General features: G+C 34.2%; 2 protein-coding genes across 4 annotated transcripts; both read left to right on the top strand.

Annotated features, from left to right (window-relative positions):
- Nucleotides 1-218: 218 nt before the first annotated feature.
- On the top strand, nucleotides 219-27932 carry LOC135680765 (uncharacterized). 3 transcript variants are annotated; one of them, XM_065194933.2, is made up of 33 exons: nucleotides 219-443; nucleotides 862-1056; nucleotides 2164-2304; nucleotides 2638-2735; nucleotides 3419-3592; nucleotides 4450-4537; nucleotides 4951-5055; nucleotides 5960-6136; nucleotides 8075-8302; nucleotides 8873-8962; nucleotides 9833-10014; nucleotides 10662-10761; nucleotides 11402-11518; nucleotides 11971-12117; nucleotides 12734-12834; nucleotides 13834-14010; nucleotides 14703-14793; nucleotides 15278-15304; nucleotides 15767-15925; nucleotides 16389-16577; nucleotides 17441-17473; nucleotides 17753-17779; nucleotides 18112-18282; nucleotides 19330-19512; nucleotides 20943-21005; nucleotides 21598-21624; nucleotides 22155-22319; nucleotides 22485-22673; nucleotides 23420-23470; nucleotides 24059-24262; nucleotides 24898-25047; nucleotides 25865-26002; nucleotides 26615-27932. In XM_065194933.2, the coding sequence occupies exons 2-33, from the start codon at nucleotides 993-995 to the stop codon at nucleotides 26635-26637; spliced, it is 3879 nt and encodes a 1292-aa protein (XP_065051005.2). In that variant the 5' UTR covers nucleotides 219-443; nucleotides 862-992; the 3' UTR covers nucleotides 26638-27932. The 3 variants fall into 3 exon arrangements, with proteins under 3 accessions (XP_065051005.2, XP_065051004.2, XP_065051003.2); XM_065194932.2 differs by having other exon boundaries at nucleotides 25859-26002; XM_065194931.2 differs by lacking the exon at nucleotides 219-443 and having other exon boundaries at nucleotides 475-1056; nucleotides 25859-26002.
- On the top strand, nucleotides 6157-8066 carry LOC135680767 (SH3 domain-binding protein 5 homolog). Its single transcript, XM_065194935.2, has one exon. It carries the CDS (start codon nucleotides 6717-6719, stop codon nucleotides 7458-7460), a length of 744 nt encoding a protein of 247 aa, XP_065051007.1. The 5' UTR covers nucleotides 6157-6716; the 3' UTR covers nucleotides 7461-8066.

Genomic DNA, 27932 nt, shown 5'->3' with positions numbered 1-27932 from the left:
GTTCTGGAGATTAACATGAGTCGTGGCTGCTTGGCAATAAGCTTTTGTTTGCATTTTACTTACAGAGAATTAACTCCCAACTCGTGGATCTAGGCATAGCAGCGCCGCCATCGATGCCTCGCATTCGCGTTTACGAAATAACACAGGACGGTTTTGATGATTATAATGATGGTCATGCCCTCCCGAAATGGCATGACTAGCCTTTGTTCTCTCCTGCGTCACTCCTATTGTTAGGCATGACCAAACACTTTATTCTTACGAAAATATAATTTTTTGAAAAATGTTAACTCTGAAAATTGATGGTCATGCCCGGCATGACAAGCATGACCGCTAGCTACACCACTGCGTTTGGGATTGGAAAACTGAGGGAGTTGTCTGAAAAAGGCGAATTGATTGTTGTTACTGGGAAGTGGATTGTCGTTTAAAATTTCGCAAAAAAGCAGGTAACTATTAAAGATTATTGCTTTTAATTTGTCTTGAGTCAGGCAAGGTATGTACTTCCAACTTATTTTGGCATAACCCTTTTTGACATAAATTTTCCACGCATATAGAAAAGTAGTGGTGCTTTAAACAGAAGAAAAATATTCGCACGTATCAGCTTTTTAATCGAAATGAATCCAAGTGAGGTACAAAATTGATTCACAAATATATGATGTGATTTTTCTCGTGTTTGAAAAGCTGAATGTCACAAGAATAAAGCCAAGAAGAAAATATTATTAACAACAGCAACAGCAACAACAACAACTTTTTCTGCACCAACTGGGACTCACCAACGGCGCAACCACCAAAAAGTTACGCTAAAAACGCTTGTTTAATTAGATCTACTAGCTGGCCTTCTTAGTATTTTTGTTCCTTATTTAGAGTGTTAATGGAGGCTGTGAAATACCAGGACAGAGGCGCAGAAGCTTTCTCGGGACCCGGAGAAATTTTTGAGAAATCCTAATTTGTTTTCTTTGCATTCGAGTGAATAATAAAATTCAAGCAGTTTGTTGATGATGATATCGAAGGGATTCTCGTTGGCTTGTATATTCCAAGTTTGTTTTGGTATTGTCGCAGGTATGTTGAATTCTAATGCATCTTCATTTAATTATCAGGATTGTAAATAATGGGCATGCAGTTTTATGTTTCTGTGGATCGTTTTAGCTTTCCTTTTTGCCTTTGGCTGTAGATTTTTTGGAATTTTCCTGATCAAAAGAAAGTAAAAATACCTGCTCTTTGTTACGCCTACTACACTAATTCCAAGAAATTGATGGTTATTCAGAATCAAAATCCACGTGACTTTATGGCTACACGTGGGCCAATTATGGTTTAAAACACAGGGGGTAGGGTGGGTGTGGCATGGCACCCAGTATTGATATGATGACCGTTGCTTTATTTCTTTTGACTGCATAATTTGACAACTGCCTCGGTAGGTTCAGATATAGAGTACCGAAGTGTGACGTCATAAAAAATCTATTTTTAGAATTTCTTAAATTTGGCCCCATAATCTGAAAGAACGGCATAAAATACCTCTCAATGTGCAAAATTAGCTAGATACGTTCCAAATTGGGCAAGATATGGCCAACAGAAGATTTGAAGTTTGCTAACGGATTACTGTTATTCTGGCCTGGTTCATAAAGTTATGAACCAAGACCAAATAACAGAGGTTTGATGGGGCAAGAGCCTGTGCTTAAGTGGCCATATCTCAGCCAATTCGTAGTGCCTTTAACTGATTTTGCATATTTAGAGGTATTTCATGATGCTCTTTTAGGTTCTGGGATCAAAATTAAGAAATTCTAAAAATATATATTTATGACGTCATCACTTCGGTACTCTATTCAATATGATTATTTTTAGCGATTTTCAATGAATTTTTTGAAGAATTTTATGTTTGATTGCCACATATGTGATTTTTTCAAAATATAAACGCTTTATTAACAGTATAATATAGTTTTGATGTGAAACTTTGTGCACAAATATGTTCTTCTTTGTAAATATTTTTCGTGTAGAAAAAGTTCAAAACAGAAAATAGGTATTGAAAGTCATTGAATATTCTGATTCAGAGCATTTGAACCCATGCCTAGGCCAAAACATTTAATGTATTAAAATATATGGATAAATAAATTTTTGAAGATTCAAATGATTCTGTTTGCTAGCTGACATTGTCATTTTATCTGCATATAGGTGGTTACACACCAAAATGGTCATGTGACTTTGAAGGTGGTTCATGTGACTGGTTCCAGTCTCAAGATGATGGTCTGGATTGGACCAATGATATTGGGAGTAAATGGAATATGGTAGATCATACTATTGGATCTCTATATGGTAAAGTTATTCAAATATTGTTTGACGATACCCATGAAATTTTTGAAACAATGCTCTTTTTTTATCACAGAAATGGCTCCTTTTTGCAAGATTTATCTGCACTTATAATTTCTATGCACTAATAAAAAAATTGAAAAATTTACTTGACTGCCCTCAAAGCTTCTATTTTTGTTACCAAGTACTTTAATTACATTAAAAATGACATATATAGTACTTTTTTCATTGCAAAATGTTTCATGTATATGCAATCAAAAAACATTATGTGGGTAAGCTACAATACACTTATCACTGAGAAGTACTGTTTCCTTAAGTGAGTCTTCTATTTCCTGCAAGGACATTTTATGTTGCTGAGGCTGTCATCATTACACAGTGAAACTGGAACAGGAAAGCTTGTTTCACCATTAATGAGGCCAACAAAAAAGCCTTGTCAGGTACTCTGTTATTTCATGTTGAAATTTTTGATCATGTTTTATGATCTACCTGACTGGTTTCAGAAATTTTGTCATGTTTTATTTCCCTCTGGGATTTTGCATTGCAAGTTGCAGATATTCAGCTTTTAAGAAGATGGACAAATCAAGTGCATTGTCGGTATTGATCATTTGAACAGCCTTTCTTCTCCTTTTTGAAGAATAGTATTTTCTCCCCTGATTTCAAGATCTAATCAGTGTTATCAAAGTTTTGCCTGCTTTCTTTTGATAAAATTGAACAGATTCTGACCTGGCCTGATTCTGATTTAGTGTTTTTAAGATTCAAAAGAGCACTTGGAAGAACAAGATTGCTCAAACGTTTTGAGAATGAATTGTGGAATCAGCTTTTTCCCTCAAAATTTTTTTATTCAATATCATCAGTAAAACTACTTGATTTTTCAAAGGCTTTCCAGCCTACATTAATATGACCACCTCTCAATACTTCTCAAATATGACAGTTCTAAAAGTTTTCTCCTGAATCTTAACCTTTTCAAGGTTGAAATGAGCGATGAGGGTAGTGCATTGAACTTTAATAAACTTTTGTATCTAATTAAAATTGTCGAATCAGACCCGGTTGACCATAATTACAACTGCAGCTCCTGAGCAAAGAGCAAATACGTTTTTTAAGATATTGCTAATTTCCACAGATGGTTTTCCACTACCAAGGCAAAGGTTCCAGTGGCTACCCTTTGCAACTTGTTATAAGAATATTATCAAAAGAATTTACCAAGATATTTCACAAAGATCTGTTCAATACTACAGTGATGCCAAACTATTGGGAAAAAGTAGAATTGAGCATACAAAGTAGTGCTTATTATCAGGTGAGAAGAATTTGATGATACCTCTTATTTGTCACAATTTTTCTGTAAGGTGCAATAATTCATAACCACATGTTTTCTACTATAAAACATCCAAACTTTAAAGCCTAAACTGCTGTTGTTGTTGGAACTGTTGGCAGTGTCTTCTGCAAAACAAAAAGCCCAGCCCATTTATTTGGTGAACCGTTCTCATTAGAATTCTGTTTATATGCATTTTCACATCCTTTTATTGTTCACACTTAATTACCATTGTTTTAACGCATTTTAAATACTCGTTTTTGTTTCTAATTGCGATGCACATTAACTCATATCCATGGAAACAATTTATTTTATGTTTTAGTTTTTCTTATGTGGTGTGATAGTTCAGTTAGTAAGGATAGAGGAATGAATTGAGATAGAGAAATGAAATATTTGTTTATTTATTTGAATTCTCAAGTGGTGAATTCCTTCCATTTATTTCATGTATAGAGATCTCTTTAAAAACCTCTATAAGCCCAAAACAATAAGTAACATCTTTCCCCTCCTCTGAGGTACCAGAGTTGAGGCAATTTACTTTTCAGTTGGGGGGGGCAATGCCCACGAAAACAACCAAATTTGCCAACAATTGACATAATTTATTGACGAAAGTGTCTTAACCAACTATTTAGCAAAACCTGGGGGCACTTGCCCCCCCCCCCACACACACCCACAACTTCTGCCACTGTGAGATACCCTTAAATGTCTTCTAAAGTCTGCAAAGGCATCAAGCACTGTTATGTCAGAAAAGGCAATACATACAAATATATTATTTTATGTTCGTATATTTATCCATATATATTTCTTCTTGGTCAATTCAATCTTTATATTTTTGTATTTGATAGTTGGAAATCGTGGGATACATTACTCGCTCAAGAAGTGCATATATTGCTATTGATGACGTCATGTTCACAAGTGAATGTCTAACAGATGGTAAAAGTGTTAATATTGCCATTTTGTTGAATCCCCTAACAAACCTATAGACTGTCAGCTCTGTTGCCTCTCATGGACAAATTCTTTTCAGGCAAAAAACGCTTGTTACAGAAAATCACAGTCAGAGAGCTCTGTGAGCTCTGCTGAAATATATGTTCATCGTAGGATATTTAACTTAATATTTGGTTTTTTTGAAAAATTCCTCGAGATTTACGTTAATAAAGATTACTTTTTACTGGGCTGTTATGCATCTAGTATTCGATGCCGGCAGAGCTGTACATGCTTTGTATAAAGAACAGGGCAGTTCTTAGTTGTAGTTTAAAGTTTCACGCCTTGCGTGATCATCAGACAGTTTAACATTAACCCTTATTTTACAATCAAATTAACCTAACCTAATTTTACATTTTACGCAGAGGAAACAGGTGTGAAGATTCTGAAACCGCCCTTCTCCTCTGCATTCAATTTCCCAGAAGGTGTATTCTACTATCTTGGCAGTGTGGTTTGCGAAAAATACACAGGTAGCTTTGACTTGAATTTACGTTATTTCTTTAATATTATTCTCTGCATCATTTAAAAATGTAAGCCTCTCCGTGTAAAAATGCTTGCTTCTTTTTTAAAAATTTTGTCTCATTGTGGTCGCGACTAAACCTCTTTTTAAATATTATTGCAAATAGAAATTTGATCTCCAATATTGTTTCTAGATCCCTTATCGGCATTTTGTTCCACCATTGATTCCAAAGTCTTGCAATTTTTAAGCACTTCAAATAATTCTTTCAATGCAGTTATTCATAAAGGAACCCTCTAGATGCTACGATCCCTGTTAAATTATACACTCAATCAAACTTGCCTCTTTTTTACTCCTAGCCGCTAACATCATATCCTGTACATGCTTTTTGAATTTTTACTAATAAATATTTAGTAGAACTTCTAATTACTTAAAAGCTGTTCTTTGCAAAATCTGAACGGCGATTCAACAAATTTTTTCCTCGCAATGAAAGTAGTTGTCAAGTACTTACATTTTTCCCTAGCATTCTTAATGTGAATGTTCTAACCAAGAAGACCGATGCTTAAAGTAACTGACAGTGCACTTCAATTCAGGCATGCTCCTATATCCTGTTCTGAACATTGATCAATGAGAAACTTACACGAAATAGAAACAACACAGTTTTTTTATAATTATCAAATTTATATTTGGCACAACAGAAAACGCTAAGGGATCGCCATTTTGCTCAGGTCATTCACTTTAAGCCTTTGATGATGTCATGGAAGTTTTGAAGGAGGATTGTGAATATGACAGAGGTCCAAAGACTTTCTAGAAATTGCACTTTAGGATCTTGAAGGCCACTTTTCGAAAAACAATTTTTATTAGATGATTCTTTCCTCAGCTTCAGCTTCTAGACGCAGTTTCTGTGTTCATTTTAGCCCAATATGTCTGCAAATTGCTAAGACAGAACGGTTTGGCAAAAGACACGTCAGTTATACGAGGATTATATTCCAGTCAAAGAATGTGCTTTCCTCCAGAGTGGAATCCACCAAATGCCACAGGATGCAATCTCAACACAAGATGCATCGATGCAATATTTTGGAGATGCAAACAAGGTAACTGGTATGCATCTTTTCGATAAATGCAATCTGTAACATCTAATTTTGCAGCGATCTTTTGAAGAATTTATATTTGCTGTATCAGTGTACATGGTAATCTTTTTGTAGATCAGTCGAATGAAATCTTTGGAGAAATAAAAGTGCTGTTAAAAAAAGCAAAATCATAGCAAAATTTAGAAGTGCAGAAAAACTAGAAGCAAGACACAGGAAAAAATCATCTTTGTTTCAATTTTACCGAAAAGCTTACTTTCCAAATGAGTAGGACCACAATGGTAGTATTTTGCTACATCACATTGATAAAACTTTAGCCAATCGGTTAAATATCTTTTCTTCCTAATGATATTGATTCAGCGGCTTATTTTAAGTATTGGCTAAAAGCCATCAGTGAAATATCTCTCTTAAATTAATTAATTTTTTTATGTAACATCACCTAAATCAGCCCTAACTTAGGCCATTCAAAAGCCATGAACTTTTTGGAGTTCTCTGGAGGAAGTTCTTTTTGTAGCGTTCGATCCTTAGAATTTTGTTTTCGATATTTTGCTGCAGTTTGAAGTGGCTTCTCTAAAAGAGATTAGCTATGACAGACTTTCATTTGTCGGAGAATCTAGAAACAAATGGTTTAGAGGAAGATGAATTGGAAATTGAAATAAAAGTGAAAGATGAATTAGATCGTTTAAATGCAGCCATTAAGGGCATTAACCAGTTGGGCAAAGAGGCCAGTAATGCAGAGACGTTGTTCCAAAACACTATGAAGGAGTCATTTACGGCACTAGAAGACTGTGCAAGAGAAATCGGAGTTGAACGAATTGAAAGGGCCAGGCCATACTTTAATGAAGTAAAACTGGTTCAACGGGCAAGCAAGCGAGTCCATTTGGAAAGGGAGTTATGCAAACGAATTGAGGAAAATGAAAGAGAGGCAAAAGAAAGAGCAAAGGAGGCTGAAGATTGCTGTATGAAAATGATGGGAAATTCATATGTTGACGTTGATGCTTTGGAGGCCTTGAATCAAGCTGTGCTGGATGTCATGAATAATGCTTTCATTAAGGCCTCTAGGTGTCACGAACTTGATAAGTATGATAAGAAGTACACAGAGAGAAGAAAGAATTTGGCAAAGTTGCAAGCACGTTTGAGAAACGAGATTGATAATGCTAGGCCGTATTATGAGCTAAAAAACCAGTTAAACAAGATGTTACTTTGCAAGAAGAAACGGGTAGAGAGTATAAAAGATGGTCTGAAATCTGCAAGGAATGTTTACAAGGCAAGCATGAAGAAGATCGAAGAAATGAGCGAAGATATACATAAAGAGAGAGGCACTGTTTGAATAGATAGACTTTATAACTTAACATAACCTAAGAAAATATGAAAGGAACCAGATTTGAAGGGATATGTTGAATTTAAAAAAGAAAGCTGTTATGTTTCCAGTACATAGAATATTTTTGAAACCAGTAATAACATTTTGGATAGTAATACTAAAGGGATGTAGTGCTATGAATTTTATACGTTGTCAAATGAATTTTAATTGGCTGTAATTTTTGGATTTCGCATCTTTATCTGTCATTTTTAGATAATGTTTTCCGCGAAACTGCCCTTGGGTTGTCTCTGTTTCAATATCTGTGTTGAAGCTACTGCACAATTCAATCTGCAACTTTGCTCCAGAAATCTTCCTTTCATGCCCTTTCATTCCTCTAAGGCCTCATCTTTAATCAAAGGAAATTCCTCGGTCAGTTGTGTTTTGCCTATTGGTGTTCAATTTTTTGTAAGCCTTGCTATCGGCCCTTCTACGACTCCTAGCAATGTGTCAGTAAATCATTATATTGATTGGCGTTTCTTTTTTCTCGGGATCTCCTTTTGTCCTTTACAAGTTCTTTTTAATCATTCAAATCAACTTGGCATTACAAGGTATTTTTGCACATCAAACACTTCCTCTATCGGCAGATCATATCTTCAAGTGCCCAGATCTAACACACAAGACCTGCACCAGCGCTTTTGGAACACCAAAATGTTATTCACACAACCAGCAATGTGATTACTTCAACAACTGTCCTGGAGGGGAAGATGAAGATGACTGTCATCTATTCAACAGATGCAACTTCAAGAAGGATTTCTGCGGCTGGGTCCCTTCGAAGAACACAACTCTGAAATGGGAAAGATATCGAGATCTTGGTATGCATGATTTCATTCTAACTTGTGGACTCTCTCTGATCAGCAAGATGGTGGAATCAAAAAGTAGCTTAATTATTTAGCACTTTTCATTAACAAGAATTACTAGAGGCATTTTTTTTACTGGTGTTACACGAAGGACTGGGAATCTGGAAAAGGGAAAATTTGTTTTTTCATTCCCTTTCATTGGTATTGACTATTTTGTCATTTCTGTTGTTTACTCAAGCTGTCTTCCTTCTGCCAGAAATGGCTCCTTGTCACTGCATTTTCTGAATTTAGCTTGCAAAATTATAATTGCACAAGAGCAATATGACTGCTTTTCGCCATAACTGACCCTCGATCTTTCAAAGAAGTAGAAATAACAAATCAATGTTCAGTAATTTATCTTTTTGTGAGCACCATACTGTTTTGTTTCCATTTGTAGGAGCTGGTGGACACATCACAAGGGATAATAATCCATAAAAAACTAAAACATGCCCTCGATCTATCAGAGGATTTGTTTAAACAAGTCAGTGTTCACCCTCTAGCAATGAAGCACAAGGGTGCATCATATTGTGTTATTTTCATTTGTAGGATCCGGTGGATACATCATAAGGCTTAATAGTTCTGTGACCAAGGACAAAACAGAAGTATCAAGGTTGCAGCTGCAGGGTTTTATTAAAGGTTTGCTTGATTTGTCTTTTCCTTGCCTTTAGAAGCATCAGTTACCTTTAGGCCCTTCATGTGCTTATTTATGGCTTTTGGTTTGTTTTGAATGGAAATGATGAAATGCTGGTTTATTCAAATGCTAAGAGCGTTACGAGGATGTCTTGTGGCTGTGTCAAAGATTGGTATCTTCAATTTTACAAAAATTTGTATCCTTAAACCCAAAAGGTTTTAATGCGATGTTGTTTGTAAGTCAGTGCCGGGGCCAGCAACTAGAAATCTGTTTTTTGGGTGGGGGTGAAGTTTAAAGAAATCCAGGTCACTCTCTTTTTGCCAACATGGAAAGTTAATTTAACCAATCACAAACGCCTATGACTAGCTTTTGTTTACGTACAGGCAATTTCAAAATCATAAAACAACGTCACAAAAAATACTTTCCCAAAATGATACATCTACCCTAATATTTTCACGTCGAACTTACTCTCAAGTTCCTAATTGTAGTTGGGTTTACTAAGGAGAGGAGGGTGGCATTTTTTTTAAAAACCATGGAAAATCGTTCTTGCCGAGAATTGGGGCAGGGACGTTTCTGTGGCATTGTTGGGAATAATTACTACTATGGATATAAACTATTCTTTGGATGTTATATTTTTAATGACTTTTCAATGACTTTCAACAACATTCCAAAAAAATTGTCTGAGATCAAAACTGGATATCACAAATATGTTGATTTTCACTGTTGTATATTTTTTAAATTTTGGTTGTTTATAAGTTTAGTATTAGTTGTTTATAATTTCACATTAAGTTCTTCATTCTTTGCAACACTTTGTAAATTTTTTATTTCTTCTATTTCTTTTAGATTTTTTTATGAAATTCAATATTCTTTTTAAGGATCCACCAACTTAATCTGCGTGATACGATTTTCATATCGGATGCTTCCTTGGCACAACGTGGCTCTAAGACTGGTGCTTAAGTGGCCAAATGAGAGTAGAACGGTTTGGTCGAGGACACAGGCAAAGAACGACAAGTGGAGAAAAGAATTTTTGGAGCTTCGTTATTCTGGAATCTTTGAAGTGAGCTCGTTACTTCATTGGTTAACCACACATATTCACCGTTATTTATTTTGTATTGATTTTGAAAAAGGCCCTGTATCCAAGTATTTCAAGTACATTTTGTGGATAATCTAAAAGTAGTGTTGATCTACTGCTAAAGGACAAAAATGCTTTATGAAGGCCAGTAACTATTTGTTATTTTTGTTACCATTATTTGCTAGAACTAGAAATTGGCTTTGAAAAAAAAACATTTTACAGCATACTGAAACAATTTTTCAAAATGAAAGAGTTTAAAATGTCAGAATAAGGGTCCGAAAGGAAAAAATGAAAAATAGATACCCAGTTGTCGATCGAAAATATTTATGTAAGAATTAAAAATATTTTCGTCAACACAATTCATTAATCACAATTTATTACAACTGTAATTACATAAACACTTTATAACTGTTGCCTGATGATCAACTCGGAGTAGCAACTTCGAACCGTCCAGTTCTATACACCGAAAACGTAAACACGATATTAAATCCACAAGTAATGAAATATATTAAAATCCTGATTTACGTGTATTTGAAACCAGATTTTTCTTTGTAGCCAGCAGGCAATATGTTAAACTTTGGTACTGATTACATATAAAATTTATTTTATAATTCCTGTCCTGTTTATTTCAGTTATGGTTCGAAGCTGGTGGTAAAGCAGATGTTTCGATGTACATTGATTTAGCCAATGTTTCCTTCTCCAAACAATGTGTTTTTATTAATGAATCTAAAGGTATGCCTATTGACATTTTCAATGCTCTAGTGAAAAAAAGCAAAGACTACTTAGAATTGATATTGTAATCAGCATATCTGTAGCATAATTAAGGGATGCCAACACAGTTTCGTCTTACCAAACATGTGATCGCTGGCTAAGAGTGAGACTGAAGCCCCTGAAATCTCTCTAAATTTTAACAAGGAAGCTGTGCCCCCCGAGTTCCCCCTCTATTGCACCCCTGTCCCGATGTTAATTTTATAGAAGCTCTAGTATTTCTCTCTTTTCAACTCTTATTTGGTTTTTTCATTTCTATATCAGTAATATGTCTCTCCCGTTTTTACAAAGACAATTAAAAGTATGGGATTTGATGAGTAGATACACGTATGTTTTCAATTTATTTCAAATGATAACGAATTAAAAAGAAAATATTTTAAAAAGAAATTCCCAAACGCCAAAGTGCCTAAATTTATACCTGTCTCTGCAGTCAATCCATATAATTTGTCATTTATTTGTGTTAGTCTTGAAAATATAATTCTTTTTTACATCTTTTCTCAAGTAAAATTCATTAATTGAACAAAGATTAATTGTTAACGATTAATGAAACATCTTTTCCATAAAGATTAATCTATCTTGACAAAAGCGGCAATATTTTTTCCAGCTTTGCTACGTGAGCCAGCAAGCTATTTTTTATGCCGAAATGGCCAGCAAATTTCACGAAAGCAAATGTGCAATTTGAATCAAGACTGTCTCGACAACAGCGATGAACTGAATTGTAGTAAGTTTTGCTAAATTTTCTCCAGTCAATAACTGAATTACTCAACTTCTAATCCTCGATTGTTTTCCCATTTTTTATCTTAGTCAGCTGCTTTATTACATAAATTAAATATATTTTTATTATTATTTTTTTCTCTTTGTTAATTTATAATTTCCCTTTCAACTGTTATTTAATTAAGATGAAGCTGGTCTTTTTAATTGTTTCATTTTATCCAATGTTAACCACTGGTTTCATTTCTTATTCTCACTTTTTTGTTGTTGATCTATTTATTTTTTTTTCGCTCATAAAAACCATTTCTTTGCTTCAAGATAGCGTTTTTTAAGTGTGTCTCTGCGTTTATTCTCCCCATTTTCTTTCATGGAAAGTCGATCTTTTACCTTTTTAATTTTCTAATTTTTCATTTTGTTACTTCGCTTATTCAACTTCACAATATTTTATTTTCTATTGAACAGCTTATGACAAAGGGCGTTGCACTTTTGAAAATTCTCTTTGCAACTGGAAAGTCGATCAAAATGTCCCAATTACGTTGACACGGCGGACAAGCAATACCATGCATGGTTTTTTTGGACCACAAACGGATCACACAACTAATAGTACAAGTATGTGCCAGCATTAATTCAAAACTATGTTATAGTTTTTGAATGCAAGGCTGACCTAAAAACAAAGTTTTCAAGAAAGAATAAGTGTGTCCCTAGTTGATCCCAGTTGCTTTTAATACACTTGCCTCTCAAGGTATCAATAACAATCTCATCTTGCCTTTGAAGATAGAACGAAAAAATGAAAACAAATTCTTTCTTACACGAGTCAGGAACTTTTGTTTGATGTGGACGCATTTAAAACACATAAACAGATAGATAAGACGTTTTTCTCTTTTGGACTCTAAGGGAACTAGGTGAAAGGTTAGGGGTTGTTGATTGGTCAAAACAAAGAACCAATCAAATACGTCATCCTCTCTCTCTGTCTCATGTCACGTTAGCTTTAGTTTTTATCGGACGTTTATACGCTGAGGAATGTCGGGCGAGAAGAATTTAGTGTTTCCACTTTTCCGTCCTATTTTCAAAGTTCACAGTTTCAAAAGCTTATTAGGGAAAAATCTGTTTATATACATGGAATATACCGGCGAATTGGAATTGCATATTGTTTCCAAGCTATGGTCTAAAAACTTTCATTTCAAACCTACAACTTCATGCCTTTAATTTTCTTTTTGGTCCGCAGGTGGCTATTATATTCATTTTGATGCAAGAAAGCACTTACCAGAAGTCTTTGGCCAGCTCGTCAGCAATGTAATGCAAATTTCGAGCTCCAGGAAATGCACGGTATGCTAAGCTTTGCACGTTGTGGCGTATCCTTTATGATTAATTATATCTTTAGAGTTCCCGTAACGTGACTGGCTCTTTTGCTAAAGTCCAGATTGTGTAAGGATATCATAATATGTCATTGGGTAACTAGCTGATAATTTAGTAAGATGTTAGCGATCCAGAAATCACGAGATATTGTACTACAAAAGACAAATATGAGATTACCATCTAAGTGAGATTTTTTTGACTGAATTCTTCACAAAGGTCATTGATGCCTATAAGACTAATAACTTTCGATCAGGTTTGCGCTTCAAAATTTGCTCTCTTGAATTTCCTTTATTGGACGATTAATACACTAATTCGTATTAAAGGATCCCTCTTTTAAAACTATCAATATTTTTAGATACTGAAAATGGCTTTGAAAAAAGCAGAAAAATTTACACCATAATTAAATCTTTTTCGTCTGACACTCCTCAGAGTCAGATATTTGGAAGCACAGCTTTATCATAAATAGAACAGCCGGCGCAGCGCAAAAACAGACATCTGTTTGTTTCGACATACATCTTTGCAATAAATCCTCAGAGTATAAAACGTCGGAATAAGGTTCCGAAAGAACAAGATGGAAAAAACCATACATTCTTTCGGAACCTTATTCTGACGTTTTATACTCTGAGGAGCGTCAAACAAAAAAACTGTAAAATTTTTGCTTTTTTCAGAGCAATTTTCAAATTTTGTACAACCAAAGATCGTTCTCTTTAGATATTTTTAGCAAAGTTCGAAGTTGTCATTTTGTATCTAAAACAGTAGATTTTTGCTCTATTATTTATTTCAGTGTTTTTTCGTTATTGTTCAAGTAATTGCTGCTTTTCAAACGACCTTTCTTAAAATCTTACTTTTCATCCTGCCATTGATATCTATCCTCTAGAAAGCATTTAGTTTTCTAAGCTTTCTTGACCATATAGTACATATTGATCAAAATCACAATCTTATATCTAAAAGAATGATATTTTGTTGTAGTTCCGTTGGTTTTATCGTATATACCAAGATGGCTACTTCTTCACTGATAAACTGCTCGTCATATACTACAACCCCATTTTGAAGACCGAGAAAAAGCTTTGGTATGTTGAAGGTGAACAGGGAGCGAACTGGAAACTTGGAAGTGTCACATTTGATATTACGTCTTTCAATTATCAGGTGAATAATGATAAACAATTATATTTTTTATTTGAGTAATATTTGCTTGAGATCAATCATAGCTTCGTTCTCCAGGCTGTGATGATATAAGATATGATGGCTTTTGCCTCAGTATATGACGTCATAAGCTATCAAAACCCTTCTTAAAAATTCATGATAATTTGCAAAAATATATTTAAAATGTTTCTTCAAAACCTGCAAATTTTAGATGGTTAATAAACGATATTTTGACATATGCTACACAAATTTATATCAATGCATTATTATGGTATGTATTGTCATGTCTATAGTTAGATAAATTTGAAAACGATATAAGTGCTTTAGCTTCAATATTTTGTTTGAAGGCATTTGAAAACAGTAAATTTCCACTAATACCATATACTCTGTTTCTTGCACATTGCAAGATCATTGATGAAAATCCATGTTTATGAGCAGGAAGTTTCCCTGTCATTAACAATAGATGACATTGCTATCCAGTGTTGAAAGAAAAACTATACTGTTTGCTAGTTAGACCTGTGAGATACTGTAGTGACTTCTGATGATACACTGCTAGTATGGATGTTGTTAAAAAGTATGGCATCATACTGGCAACCGCATTAGTTCTGTTAGATTACACCCTTGATCGTTATCTAGATTTTCATACTCCTGGTTTTCTATATTTCTGATCATCCTTAATAAATTTCTTGTTGCAGATAATTCTAAGATTTGAACGAGGTGATAGTTTTTTAAGTGACATTGCAGTTGACGATGTCTCCTTTTCAGAGGAATGCTACAAAAGGAATGGTATGACTATTATAATATCATATCATAATAAGTTGTTTTGTTTTAGGTTTGTGAAGGGTCCTGATAACAAATATCCAACGTCTATCACCCTCTTGCAAATTTTTAAAAAAATACATAGCAGATGTTTTTTAATGTTGATGAATAAATTTAGTGCTCTCGGTTTCCAAAACTCTACATCAGAATAACTTTTAATGCTCACTTCTCATTCATGTAGCTGTAATTTATTTAAACAGTCAAGTATAAAGTTTAATAGCTTTGTGCCCTTATACATGATGTTTTTATAGCAAATATAAAAGCACCTTTGAAAGGAATATAATATGAGGATACTTTGTGTTTATTCAATGCAGATTGCTCACAATCACATCGGCTAAAAATGTTGCGAATCTTCTCTTTTTGAATGCTCCTAGATATCTTCCTAACTACTTGATGAACATCAATGATGCTTCGTGTCTCACTCAAGCTTGATCTTCTTGTTTTTCCCTAGAATACTCTCCTATTTCCATAATGCAAGGTTTGTCATGTTGGTTTATACAACATTTCTTGGAATTCAAAGGAGGAAGCAATGTAGATTGAGCTAAATCTAGAATTCTGTGTTTCTAGCAAAACAGCAGTTAGCATGTTTGATACCATAAAATCATTTAAACTGAAATACAGCTTCTACTTATTTGTGTTTATTGACTGTGAATATTTTTGAGCGCCTTAAAGCTAGAGAATACTAAGTGTAGGGATTCAGTATTTAGTATAAGTGCATTGATCTAATCTTGAATCTTTACAGGGCCTTCTTAACCACTTGTCTCTACCACTCATTGTTGTTTAGTTCAAGACATTTCCACAAAAATTTCTCTTATCTTCTTCTTTCTTGACATATTTTCCCCCTTTTTATTTCCTAAGTTATAAAAGTTTTAATTACTTTTTCAATTCACAATTCAACCTATATGAAATAATTTTAAACATCTGATATCTTTGTCCACAGACTGCAGCATTGCAAAGACCTTTTTTACAATCAATGGCAGCACAGCGGCCATCTTGTTTACTTTTCAGCAGAACATGGGTAATGACGTCAACTGTGGATGGTCAATTGACACCGATTCGAGGCTAAAGATAGGGCTGTCTGCAGATTACTTTGTCACAGGTTTGATTTTAACGGATATTTCACTTTCATTGTATGTGTTTGAATTTTAGAAAACTGATTTTTTGCTGCTATTTTCAAGAAATTGCTTGACTACGGGCTCCATTTTAAGTTTAGTCTCTGATTATACCATCATACTGATGATTGCTTGTCTCTAAGATATATCAACCAGTTTTGTAATGAATGTAAGTGTATTGAAGCAAGGACAATGTCTTAATCAGCCGCGAGTAGCCAAGGACATATTTTTCAAACGTTCCCATGTTTTCTGTACATTTCTTCAGTCAATTTTAGATTTTAGCAGTTAGAAATAGTTCAATTTTGATGACTTTTTTCAAAGTAAAAATTACAGAACATCTAATCAGAACATGGTACTAATCCAGAGGCTATGTCTATCTTTTGAACTGTAGAGATAATCTAACTTCTCTATAATCAACCTATCCTATCCTCTTATTTTCCTTCCTCTTAGATCCTAACGATTTTTTGGCAATGCAAAGTGGAAATGTAGATACAAATAACACAGTTGGAAATTTTTCTGGCTACATTGCCCCGTTTTACTTCATCTCAAACAGCAGTAGAATGGAAATTCATTTTCATGCAACACAATTAAACCGCTCTCATGGTTTTGCATTAAACTTATTTTCAACAGATGAAAAAGGTTTGGATAAATTTGGCTAGTTTCTTTAATCACAGCACCAGTTTTAATGCTGATTTCGAAAAGGAATCTAGCTTGAAGTTAACGAGAAAATGTTTGACTTTTTGTGATAGTTGCTCTCTATATATGCTAAAATAATTTACTAATTTTCCTGTCAGTCCAGCTGAATTAAACACTGGAATAGTAGCCAGCTTGTGTTTACAAACATTTGAGACTAATAGAAAATTGGATTACTTTTATAAATCGATTTTTTTTATTTTTTATGAAGTACTTTTTACGACAATATAATCATCCAGAAAAAAACATAGAAGAATGTTTCTTTTTCTCGCACTATTTTATGTTTCATTTGTCAGTCTGAAGTATTCAGCAACAACATAGCAGAAATACATTCTATAGCATGTTTGACACATTCAGAGACGTGATGTTGTATTGCTGTAACTGCCTAGATCACAAAACACAGTTGCATTTGAATTAAAACTCTTCAAACACGTCAATTACAACTATATCAAGTATTGTGTGAACACAATTTTCAATGAAATAGCAATTGGAATAACAGATAAAGTAGAAGACGAAATTTTTTTAGATGCAATGCTAAAGTTATATTTGCGGATGATTCTGATGCATAAAAGCAAACAGAACAGCCAGGAAAAGGATGAAAATTCGATTCTACATGCCTACCGAGAACAATTTTTATCCAAGCGCACACAAGACAATCATATGTCAATCATGGCTAAATGTTGGTTCAGGTCATGCAATCGCAAACAACAACTCATTCAAGCTAAATCTATTATCTAATCCTAGTTTTTCTATTGATTACTATGATAGCTATCAATAAAACGTTAATTGTGATTATTTTAACTTTTCAGCAACTGCGTTGACTTTTTATCAACCAGCACAGGGTAAGAAGAATATTTTTGCTGCACAAAATTTTAGGCCTTTAGTATTTCTTAATCTTGAAAATTTTTCCATATTCTTATTGAAGTTTCTTAAAATGCTAGAAAGGGTACTTTGCTATTTGTTTGCTAATTTCGACTTCAAGATATATTTGATTCTAAGCGAGAAAACTTGCTCTTTTGATTGTAAAATTCTTTTAAGATAACAACTGCTTTCATTTTGCTGTATAAAAAATCTAAGAATTTAGGTGTTCACACATTCTCAAGCCTCTTTTCTTTTTTCAGGTCAGCCTACTATCAACTATTATAGAGGTGACTGGACTATCTGCTTCTTATTTACTTTCCACATTAACCAATGCCAAATCTTCTACGTGCTTTGTTGCTGTGTTTGTACTGATGATCTCTGATTTTTTATCAAAAGTAAACCCTCCCGACAAAGTAACAGGAAATTTAATCAGGTTACAACTGGATGCATTTTGTCTTGTATAGAAACGTTTAACATGCTATCAAATAATCAAAAACACTTTTCTCGTGGTAGCTTGCCGGCTTTTACCCCAAATACATTTCGTGCATCTTTCATTACTCAGCTACTCATATTATTTCATCCATGTATTGCCATTACATTGCCCTTTCCTATATTACAGTTTGCAACGGACCAGTCTTTACAAGAAGTCGATACCAAGGACGTAAAACTTTTAAGACCCCTTCCAGCTCATATGGCAGTAACTTGTACAGTAAAAATGAAAACTGCACATACCAGTTCTACGTTTCACAGGGATATCGTCTGAAATTCAATTTTACAAAGTTTAATACTGGTAAGACTATTGGAGGTATTTAATTCTTAGGTATTTATCAATGTAATCATAGCCTTTTATAATGTTAGTGTCACAATGGCGTGAATACTAATATGTCTTAGAACTATATACTGTAAAAGTAATAATGGAGACTGCACTGTTGAATCTGTTGGCTATAGACTGAGCAAGGGCATTTAGGTGCGAAGATGGCTCGGTGGAGGTGCGAGGATGGTTCGGTAGAGGTGTGAGGATGGCTGAGTGGTTCTAGCCCCTGACATGATGAAACTTTTACTCAGAGCGAGGAGGGTCGCCAGCTCTCTGTGACTCCAGGTGTAGGAATCACAAGGTGTGATTACATTAAGAGGAAGGACCAGGACACTGCTTTGACAAACAAGGCTTGTTTTAATTCATAGAAAACAAATATAACACAGCGTCTCCTTACGCAAGAATATATTTTCTAGTGTTCTGAATTGCTTTTCCTTTATATTAATTTCAGGTCTAGCCAATTTTCTTCTTTAATCCTTCGCATCTAGTGGAAACTTTCGGTGATATAAGCATTTTGTAAATCATTTTAATAAAATCCTTGTGCTATATCTTAAGTTTCTTTTTCATCTATCGAAATTGCTTTTGATTGCAAAACGAAGCACGACCCTTTTTAATCCAAGAAAACAGGTGTTTGTACTTGAAGTTCTGAATGTTCTGAAAGTTCTGTTTTATTTTATTGTTAATCACAATTTTTAAGACATTCGGCATTAGTTTCTAGTTTATTTTTATTGGTACATTACTTTTTTGTTTCATTATGAAACGTCTCATTCAATTAAATTTCATTATAGATGTATAAGGAGGGTTATTTTTCGACAATGGTCCTCTTCTTAAAACTTACGAAAAAAATTGTTTTAAATAATGACTAAAAATATCCATATTTTTAGGCAATATTTAGTTTTGAATATGCTATTTTTAAGAAGTGTTTAAAGTGGTATAAGAAGTATTTAAGAAGTATTTGCAATCATCTCAGGCTATTCCAGTATTTAACATCACCATTGAGTGTCGATGCATTTGTTCTTTCAGAAAATGGATCTGATTACATTGAAATTTTGAACAGCGCCATTCTTGGTCCTCAGAAGTTTTCTGGTGCACTTCAAGAATTCTATTTCATATCAAAGAACAGTTTTCTTTCTTTCAATTTCATAACAAATGACGTCATCGAAAAAGAAGGCTGCACCTTTGATGTTACTGCAACTATGGAATCAAGTGAGTTTCACCTTTAAAAACTTCTTTCAAGAAGAGGTAGTTGTAGCAACTTTGGTGCCTTAGGGAATGATTGACTCTTCGTCTTTCCCCCTTCATCTGCCAACATGTTTCCGACAGCTACACATCATTTGTGAATATGATAGAGTTGCCGTATATTTTAGGCTATCATTTCCAGTGATTTTTTGTCTACTTGAAAACTGGATTTTGCCAGTGAAAGGTGAGTTATGATTAAAATGTCGGGATCATAGCCTTTTCAAAAAATTAAGTTTGATAGAGGTTGGGAGGGGGTTGACTGGCCCCCTTGCCTGAGTGACATTTCTTTGTCTAAAAAAGTAGATTAATGTCACCTTTTAATTATAACAGGGACATGATCTACTATCTGAAGTATCTTAAAGAATTTTGGTGATAGAGCGGCAAAGCAACGACCTTCTCAGTATGACAGGCACCGCGGAGCGTTGAGAAAAGTGGGGGGTCTAAAAAAAGTGGGGGGGGGCTAAAACCGTATAAAAAGAGGCTTTTCTGGTAGTTTGATACTTAATACTTGGCATTTTTTGCAAAAAGTGTGCGGCTAAAGCCCCCCAGCCCTTCCTGCTCCGCGGTGCCTGTATGAGAAATCTGTACATGTAATCAAGAGCAGCATCAACCAAGATCTAATGTTCTGTTTCAAGCTCTAGCTTTTTCATATCGACCTTTTTGATGCCTCGTCAATAAGTTTTTGATATCATTATAATATGATAATGCTCTTTAAAAATGCAGGCTTTTGCGATTCTCTCCGTTAGGTCGCTCTATACAATTTTAATTGGATGACGGTAACAAATATTAGCATTCACTTACTTAAAGGCAGCCTGTCTCATTCGTGATTGGCTGATTCTAACTTGAAAGCCTCGCCTTAAAAGAGGGTCTTCCTCTGCCCTTTTAGCATCCGACATTAGTTATTGTGGGTGAACACGATCAAAGATCCCTAATCTTTATATCATTGAAACTGCCTTAGACCTTTGAAACCAAAACAAAATTCACAGCAACTCGCTCAGAGAGAGTACACTGTGGAAGTTTTTATTCTGATTAGTTTTTTTGCATTAAACGATGGATGAATATCGTGGCCATGAAAAAAAATTCTGAGAACAATGGGGACAGACTGCTTTTAAAATTGCTCGTTGGGGAGTACCTTTATGGATATTAGCTTTTAGGAATCAGTCAATAGTAAGCTATTTTATATTCGAGCAACTTTATTACTGCAAAAACATGCTTTAAAGGCAGTGACAATTTTCTATCTAAGATTGCATAGTTATAAAGTTAAATTATGGCCTATAATAACCTTTAATTGATTATTTCCAAATTATTAATGAAAATATAGGAACTTTATCTGCCATTTTCATTGTATTAATCTAATTCTTTCAGAATGTGTAATGTTGTTTTCCTTGATATTTTAGCGAGAGGTGCAACTCGATATCTTAAAACAGTAGAGCCTCAAGTCAGTACAATGTCACCCACAGGTAACCTGCATATTATTAATTTTGCCTAGCAAACATTTATGCTGTGCAATCTGTTTGATACTATCGATATTCAATTATTAGAACTCATTGAAAGAAGGCTCTACGTTTGTTTGCACTGCTCTGCGATATGCGTGAAGCTTTCATAAGACTGCTATTAGCCATCTTAACTGTATTGAAAATCAATGAATAGACAGAGAGGGGAAATTTGGTTGAGTTATGTTTCCCACCGAATAACTTTCATATTGAAAGCGCTCTTTGCAACCCTGGATGAGAGGACTGCAATGTTTAATTTGACTCTTTTAGGTATTTTTAAAGAAAGATATGTTGTATTTGTTTAACTTACAAAATATTAGGGCAGGGAATGTTAAAATTAACCCAGTTTAATTAGGGAGGGAATGTTTTTAGAATTTAGATCTTGTAGTTTCGGATACTGAAATTCATTAACAAAATTTAGAGAATTTGAAATTTTTTTTTCCTGTTAAAAATGAAACAACTGTAAGAATAAAATATCCGTGAAGCAATATGATATAGCTACCCACACGTCTCACTATTTTGAGAAAATTTCAAACACACATCTCTTCTTCTATTTCAGAGCAACCAATGCAGTTTTTAACTCAAAGTAAGCCTTGTGATATATTAGAGAAATTAACTTTTGAGGCTATTATATTTTACTTGTTAATTTTTTCTGTGGCTCTAAAACTTTTAAGACACTGGCTTTTAAACTTTCTGCAACATACACATGTTCTTCATTGTGATGAGAAGTTATTTCAGAACATGCACTTATACAGTACTTTGTGCCTAAGGTTATACTACTTGAAAATTCTTCTAAAAGTTTAAATATTCTGATTGCTTACTTCAATACTTTCGTTGCTGTTAAACCCATTGGTTGAGTTCTGTTATTCTAACTAAATTGTCATAGCTCTTAAAATTTATCAGATTTAAAAGCAATTTGTTGTAATTGTGAAAATGTCTGTTATAGCATCATATGCTAGTCGTAGGCCTAATTTGTAAAGGTTTTTTGCAACCATTCTATATGTTTTTTAAAAGGCTGTAGCTTATCTCATAGGAACTCCATATAAAACTCAAAGCATTTTACAACACTTTGTTCTGTCAGTGTTTCTAATTATTTGCTTCTGATTCCTCTGATAGCCTGTGACAATTACAACAGTAACCTTTGGCCTGGCGATAAGTACTTTGGATCGACCATTTCATTAGGTCACTTTTCCTCCTATCCTCGTGCTATCAATTGCTCTTGGACAATGCCACAGAAGACTGGACTCAAATACGTCATAGAAATTTCATACTTCTACGCAGGTTAGTAATTTATTACCAAATGAACTTGTTGCTTGTTGTTCCAGAAACGTCTCCTACGCTCCCTTGTTTGTTATAAGAAACAGTTAGTTTGATTTATTCAAATAATTCATTTTGTTATCTGTTTTACTAAATATTCCCCTTCTTCACCGTGCTTTTCATTTGCAGCCAGGCACTTAGACGCGTTGAGTATCAGCACCATCTCAAAGTCATCACCCCAACTACTTTCGTCTCTAAAGAAAATAAAAAAGCTCGAAAACCTTTTGGTGATCACAGATGACCCATTCTTGGTCAAAACTATAATTGCCAGCTCACATCGACGTTTTGCTCATGCATTTACATACTCTGTTTACCCAGGTAAAGTATTTAAACTTGCGGATTTTGTATGTGAAATTTTTATGTAACGTATTAGATATTCAAAAGTAACCAGATATTTGCTTGACAATAGTCTCTTCCAAAACTCTAACAGACGGGAGTCCCTTTCGACTTGATGGCCGGTCGTAAAAGAATATGACTCTTTCCAAAAGCCTCCTTCTTTCACCAAAGATTCAATTCGACTCCATTCAATTTCATTAATGTAATACAGGAACAATTTACCAAATTACTGTAAATGCACGAATTAAATGAAGCGTAGTTTTATTTTAATCGAATAGGGTCTTTATTGCCTACACAAATTTTTAAATATTTTGCAATTCCATCTTTTATACTTATTCCTTTATCACACAGCGATAAAATCTCAAAATTCTATTCAAAATTCTTTTATATCTTGCTGAAGATAAGCCCATATGTAATCCACGGAATTGATTTACATAGTCTCAGTGTTACTTTTGAAAAGTCTTTAGTTATCAATTCCATTGTTTTATTATCCATATTTTAAAACAGCTCCTGTTGTCGACCGGATTATTTCTCCTCTCCAGGAGGTTTAAATGCTCCTGAGAAAATTGGCTATTTTTCTAAAAAGATTAAAAAAATTATAAGCATTTTGCCACTAGCTATCTCAATTTTATGAATTGACACATCTCTTTTTTTAAATTTTATATATTTTCCTAGATCTTTTTTAGCGACTTGTTTTTGTAACTTTTGTTATCCACTTCATGTTGCAGGCTGCTACGATGCTTCTCTCAAATACGTATTTTTCAAAGACAAAAACACTGGTAACGTCAACCTTACTTAATGTAGCATGTATGCTTATTTCATATTCTTTTTAAGCTTTAATTTTTCAGTATCTTTCATAATGAAAATGCTTTTATCTCCCATTGAAAACAGATTCTAAAAGTATCATCAATCTTTTTGAAAATATGTGTTGAATCTGTAGCAAGTTAGTTACAGTATAAATATTGTAATGATAACAATTAAACCAAAAATAAACTGTTAAAAGCTAAGGCAATAGGTGAAAGAGAGAGCTTTCATTCTATGACATTTTACTTTATTCTTTAAAGAATCTTGAATTGGGTTACAAAATTTTATTCTTTAACAGTATTTACTTCATGATGTATCTATTTCGCTGCGGTAATGATTTCACTTCTGATATTTAGAAAGATTAGTTCCTATAACGAACCAAGCTTGCTTAAGGCTTAAGCTTCTCCAAATCTAATCCAAATGAATTGCATCGCTGCAAGTTAGTACTCTCTGCAAATATTTGGGACTCTCCTTGATATCAATCAAAACTTATGCATGAATAAAACTACTATTATTACTAACTTTTTTATCACATGTCAAAAGTGTCCTATTCTTTATTTCAGAATCAAAAGAACAGTGTGTGAGTTCTTGTTACAAACGAGACTTTCAATATGCCTTTTTCATCGTGGACATTAAAAATGAGTGTTACTGTGATAATATGGAGCCAGCGAGGCGTAGTCGTTACATGAAGCATCCCAGACATTGCTGTATCCCACCATTCACAGGATCCTGTAATAGAGGAGACAGTGGAGTGCTCCTGCTCAGCGGTATAGGATTTTATATACAGTAAATGTTTTGGTTTGAGGCTTTAGACCTCAGTTTTACCTATAAATGATTAACTAAGATGGGTCATGCTATTAACTAAGAATTTGCAATAATTTTGGGTATGGGGAGTCCAAGTCATGCACTGTGTGGTGAGTCAAAGTCATGCATGTGTATTTAGATTAAAGAAATCCAGTGGAAAGCAAATCAGCTGAAATACGGACATATTATATTTGCATCCACTAAAAGCACGCTACTTGACAATCCAGGTACGCCAAAATTACTACATTCGAGATGAATCAAGTGAGAAAATTTACCACCGAGCTGTTTTAGCAAATTTTGGGTGAAGGGGGGAATTAGAATTTCACCGATTCAATTTCATCTCGCAAAAAGAAGGAAGAAGTTGCAGCATAATGTAACATTTTGACACATTTACGATATTGACATATGCAAGACGATACCTCAAAGGTGCGCACATGAACATGCAAATGTTGCTTGTTCGGTACAAATCACACACCAAATGACATACGCGAATTCATATTATACTCAATGAGGTGATCGCTCCCCAATCATTGCACTTTATTCTTCACATCACTTTTTTGGAATTTAGTGTACTCAGACATATTTCTCTATTTTCAAGTTGATGCAACAGCAACAACGACACAAAACAAGCAATCCCAAGATTCTGGTCGCATAGCAACAATAGCTGCTTCTGTCTCTGTATTTCTTGTGGTTGCTGTCATCGTGGGGGTTGTCATATTCTTAAGGTGGAGACGCAAAAAATCTGCAGGTATTTGAAATTTCATAGTACTTAAATACTTTAATTTTCTTTTTTTAATGCTCATTTTTAATCTGATCCCAAATCGGAGAGATGGAAAAACTCTGACAGCATTGGTGGTAAACCATATTGCTTTATTTTTCATAGGAAATATTTTAGAGTTTTAAATTGAAGGGGTTTGAGAAAAAACCCTTCAAGGGTAGAAAATACCTGATATTGCTTTGCATCTTTTCACACCATCGAGTGTTTTGAAAATTTAGTTTTTCTTTTATCAAGACACAAAAAGCCCAAAAATGAGAAAACTTTCTTGAAAAAATATGCTTGATTTGTAAACAAATCTAAAACGCGGGCTATACCCTACAGGAGCCTATTTGCTGTACAGTTTCTGACGATTATATTTTATTTGAAGTTGTTAAGGCCCTTTATTCTAGCTTTAACCCGAATCGACATGTCTTACAATGATCAAGGAAGTCATTTTTGGATTCCTTTTATATGACATTTTGTTGCTACCAAGAAAAAGATAGATATTGGCAGAAATCAATACTTTGTATTTGTGTTTTTAAAGTCGTATGCAATTCATTGTTTTTTCAATTCATGTGCAATTCAAGTTTTAAAGCTTTCATTAGAGAAATTCAAAGCAAAAGTAATTTTTCTGCCTTTTTTAATTACTTTTCTGATTTCTGATTACTTTTCTGCTTAGTTTACTTTATTTACAAGATATTATACCTTTATGTGTCATGTCTATTATAATGTAAAGATTAGATTCAAATTATGCTCTGTATCCACATTTGCTTTTTTACGTTAATAATCAAATTTATTATAGATGCAGCTTCTTCGCATGCTAGCTTAAGGAAGACTAGTACCAATAACTCTGTTGAGATGGAGCCGATCGCTTTTGCGTGTGAGCTTCCAGCAGTAAGGAATTCAGATAACACTCTAATAAAACATGGCGATAGGAAAAACTCTGGTAAGTAGACCTTTTCAAAAGGCCTCGTTTCCGAATGTAAATCTTGGGGATGCAATTTATTTAAGCGTTCACATCAGTAGCGGCTGTGAGAAACGAGAACATGAATGTTTAGGCCACGCCCTTTTAACTACCAACAAGGAACGCATTTTTATCAATAGGGAACGCCAATGACTATTTTTCGGTTACGTAAAGGCGGTTTCAAAATCATAGGATTACATCACAAAAATACGTTGCCAAAATATTAACCCTCTCCCAATGTTTCTCATCGATTTTAGATGATCCTGCCGAGGACTTTGGGAAGAGGAACGTGCCCCTTAGCCCCGCTTTTGGTTCATACTTCTTTGCTCATTATGGTTGCAACTTCTTGATATCTTCTAATACCTCTAGTCGATTTAAGAATGCATTACGACTGCCATGTCTGATTTCTCTACTATTTTCTGTGTTTCCACAAGGCTTTTTTCAAATGTCTGAATTTAGTTTTACCTTGTTAAGATGCTAGATTTAAAGCATTTGCGATATTTCAAGGCCAGTGCCCTTTCTTCTTTAAAAACCCAATTTGCAAGTCTTCTCTTAGCTGGAAATTTTTAATTGAAATATCAATATTTTTTTCAGCTGATCTATCTGCCAGATCGTAACCCACTGGTGGAATTTAATCCAATCAGAGCTTATTTGCTGTTATCTTTGATTCATTTACCTCACTCTCGAGTCTTTTCAAATAATGGAAATATGCTCAACAGTTTTTTGACGTTTAAAACATTTTGGATGTTGGCAATATTGTTTTACGAGAATTATTTGTAAGGTGCAGGCTAGGGACATTCTTTTTAATCTAAGTTATGGAACAACTTCGAACCCTCCCATGAATATGCAGAATTAAAATAGCCTTTACCTTTACATTCCAAGACATCTTCAGATGATTATTTAATTGTTTAGAATCAACAAAAAAGAATTACCGAAGGTAGACGCCTTCGATAATGTGACATCCAGTTTTGGCATGAAATTAAATGCAGACCGAGAGGTGGTTAATTCTTGCAAATTGAGGCATTTCCTTAATTTCTAGTAGAAGCCCCTTAAATAAAGCTGATGCTGTTTATGCATCTCCAGTATTAACAGATATACATATCAGTTCATACCTTCACATGCTGTATAGAACGTTAAAAAGCGTCCTGGATTTGGGCGTGGCTATTCATAGAGCGACAGGCATACACGTTGGAAGCAATTTAAAATTTTGTGGGAGACATGTAGGCAAATATGGCACCTCCGTGAGCTGAAAGTTGGTACTTTATTTTGTTTCTGAAAAGTTGAGGGCAAGTAACCCTGTGCCCTGGTTCCTGCGTTCATTGTAACAGGGTAGTATTTTCAAATAAAGAAATATTCACTCTTCAAGTGTTTAAGTTAATCAGCCATAATGGGCTTCTAAAAAATCCATTTCCCATTGAGTAATAATTTCCCATTGAGTAATAAAAAATCCATTCCCTTGCTGTGTACCTAACAAAGACTTCCCACTTGTCACTAGAGAAATTGTTTGCTGTTAAACCTGACTTTGAAAACTTCTTTTCCGTTTTGAAATCTGCTTTTGTCCAAGTCAGTCAAAAGACTTTGATTTGCCTTAATGTTTTTTTACTGAATCTCTAATTTAGTGATACAATTCTGTTTTAAAATGACCACGTTTGTAGGATCACAAGCCAATTTTAGCAAGAAATGGACTGTTAAACTTCCTCATTCAATCCATTCAAAATGAAGCTGCCTCAAAAAGGTCTGGGGCAAACATTCAACCAAGCCCGCGAAAACCTGCTTGCTGACGCCATTAACTACTGTTTACATTTTTTCGTATCTTCGTTTAATAACATGGACGTGTACTGTAAATAAATTTTTTAATTTAGTGTCATGGAATAAACAGTAAGTTATCTACCTTATGAATTTATCTAGCTGA

Source organism: Rhopilema esculentum, chromosome 18 (genome assembly GCF_057945365.1).
Source record: "Rhopilema esculentum isolate cy_ngs chromosome 18, ASM5794536v1, whole genome shotgun sequence".
Classification (NCBI taxonomy): Eukaryota; Metazoa; Cnidaria; class Scyphozoa; order Rhizostomeae; family Rhizostomatidae; genus Rhopilema; species Rhopilema esculentum.
Note: the sequence above shows the minus strand (reverse complement) of the source record. Positions and strands in the feature narration are given on the sequence as shown.

Coding starts and splice junctions, on each gene's coding strand:
- LOC135680765 (XM_065194932.2), top strand. CDS start 993: ATGATGATATCGAAGGGATTCTCGTTGGCTTGTATATTCCAAGTTTGT. Junction 2,736..3,418: donor CAACAAAAAAGCCTTGTCAG/GTACTCTGTTAT, acceptor TAATTTCCACAG/ATGGTTTTCCACTACCAAGG. Junction 21,006..21,597: donor CAGTACAATGTCACCCACAG/GTAACCTGCATA, acceptor CTTCTATTTCAG/AGCAACCAATGCAGTTTTTA.
- LOC135680767 (XM_065194935.2), top strand. CDS start 6,717: ATGACAGACTTTCATTTGTCGGAGAATCTAGAAACAAATGGTTTAGAG.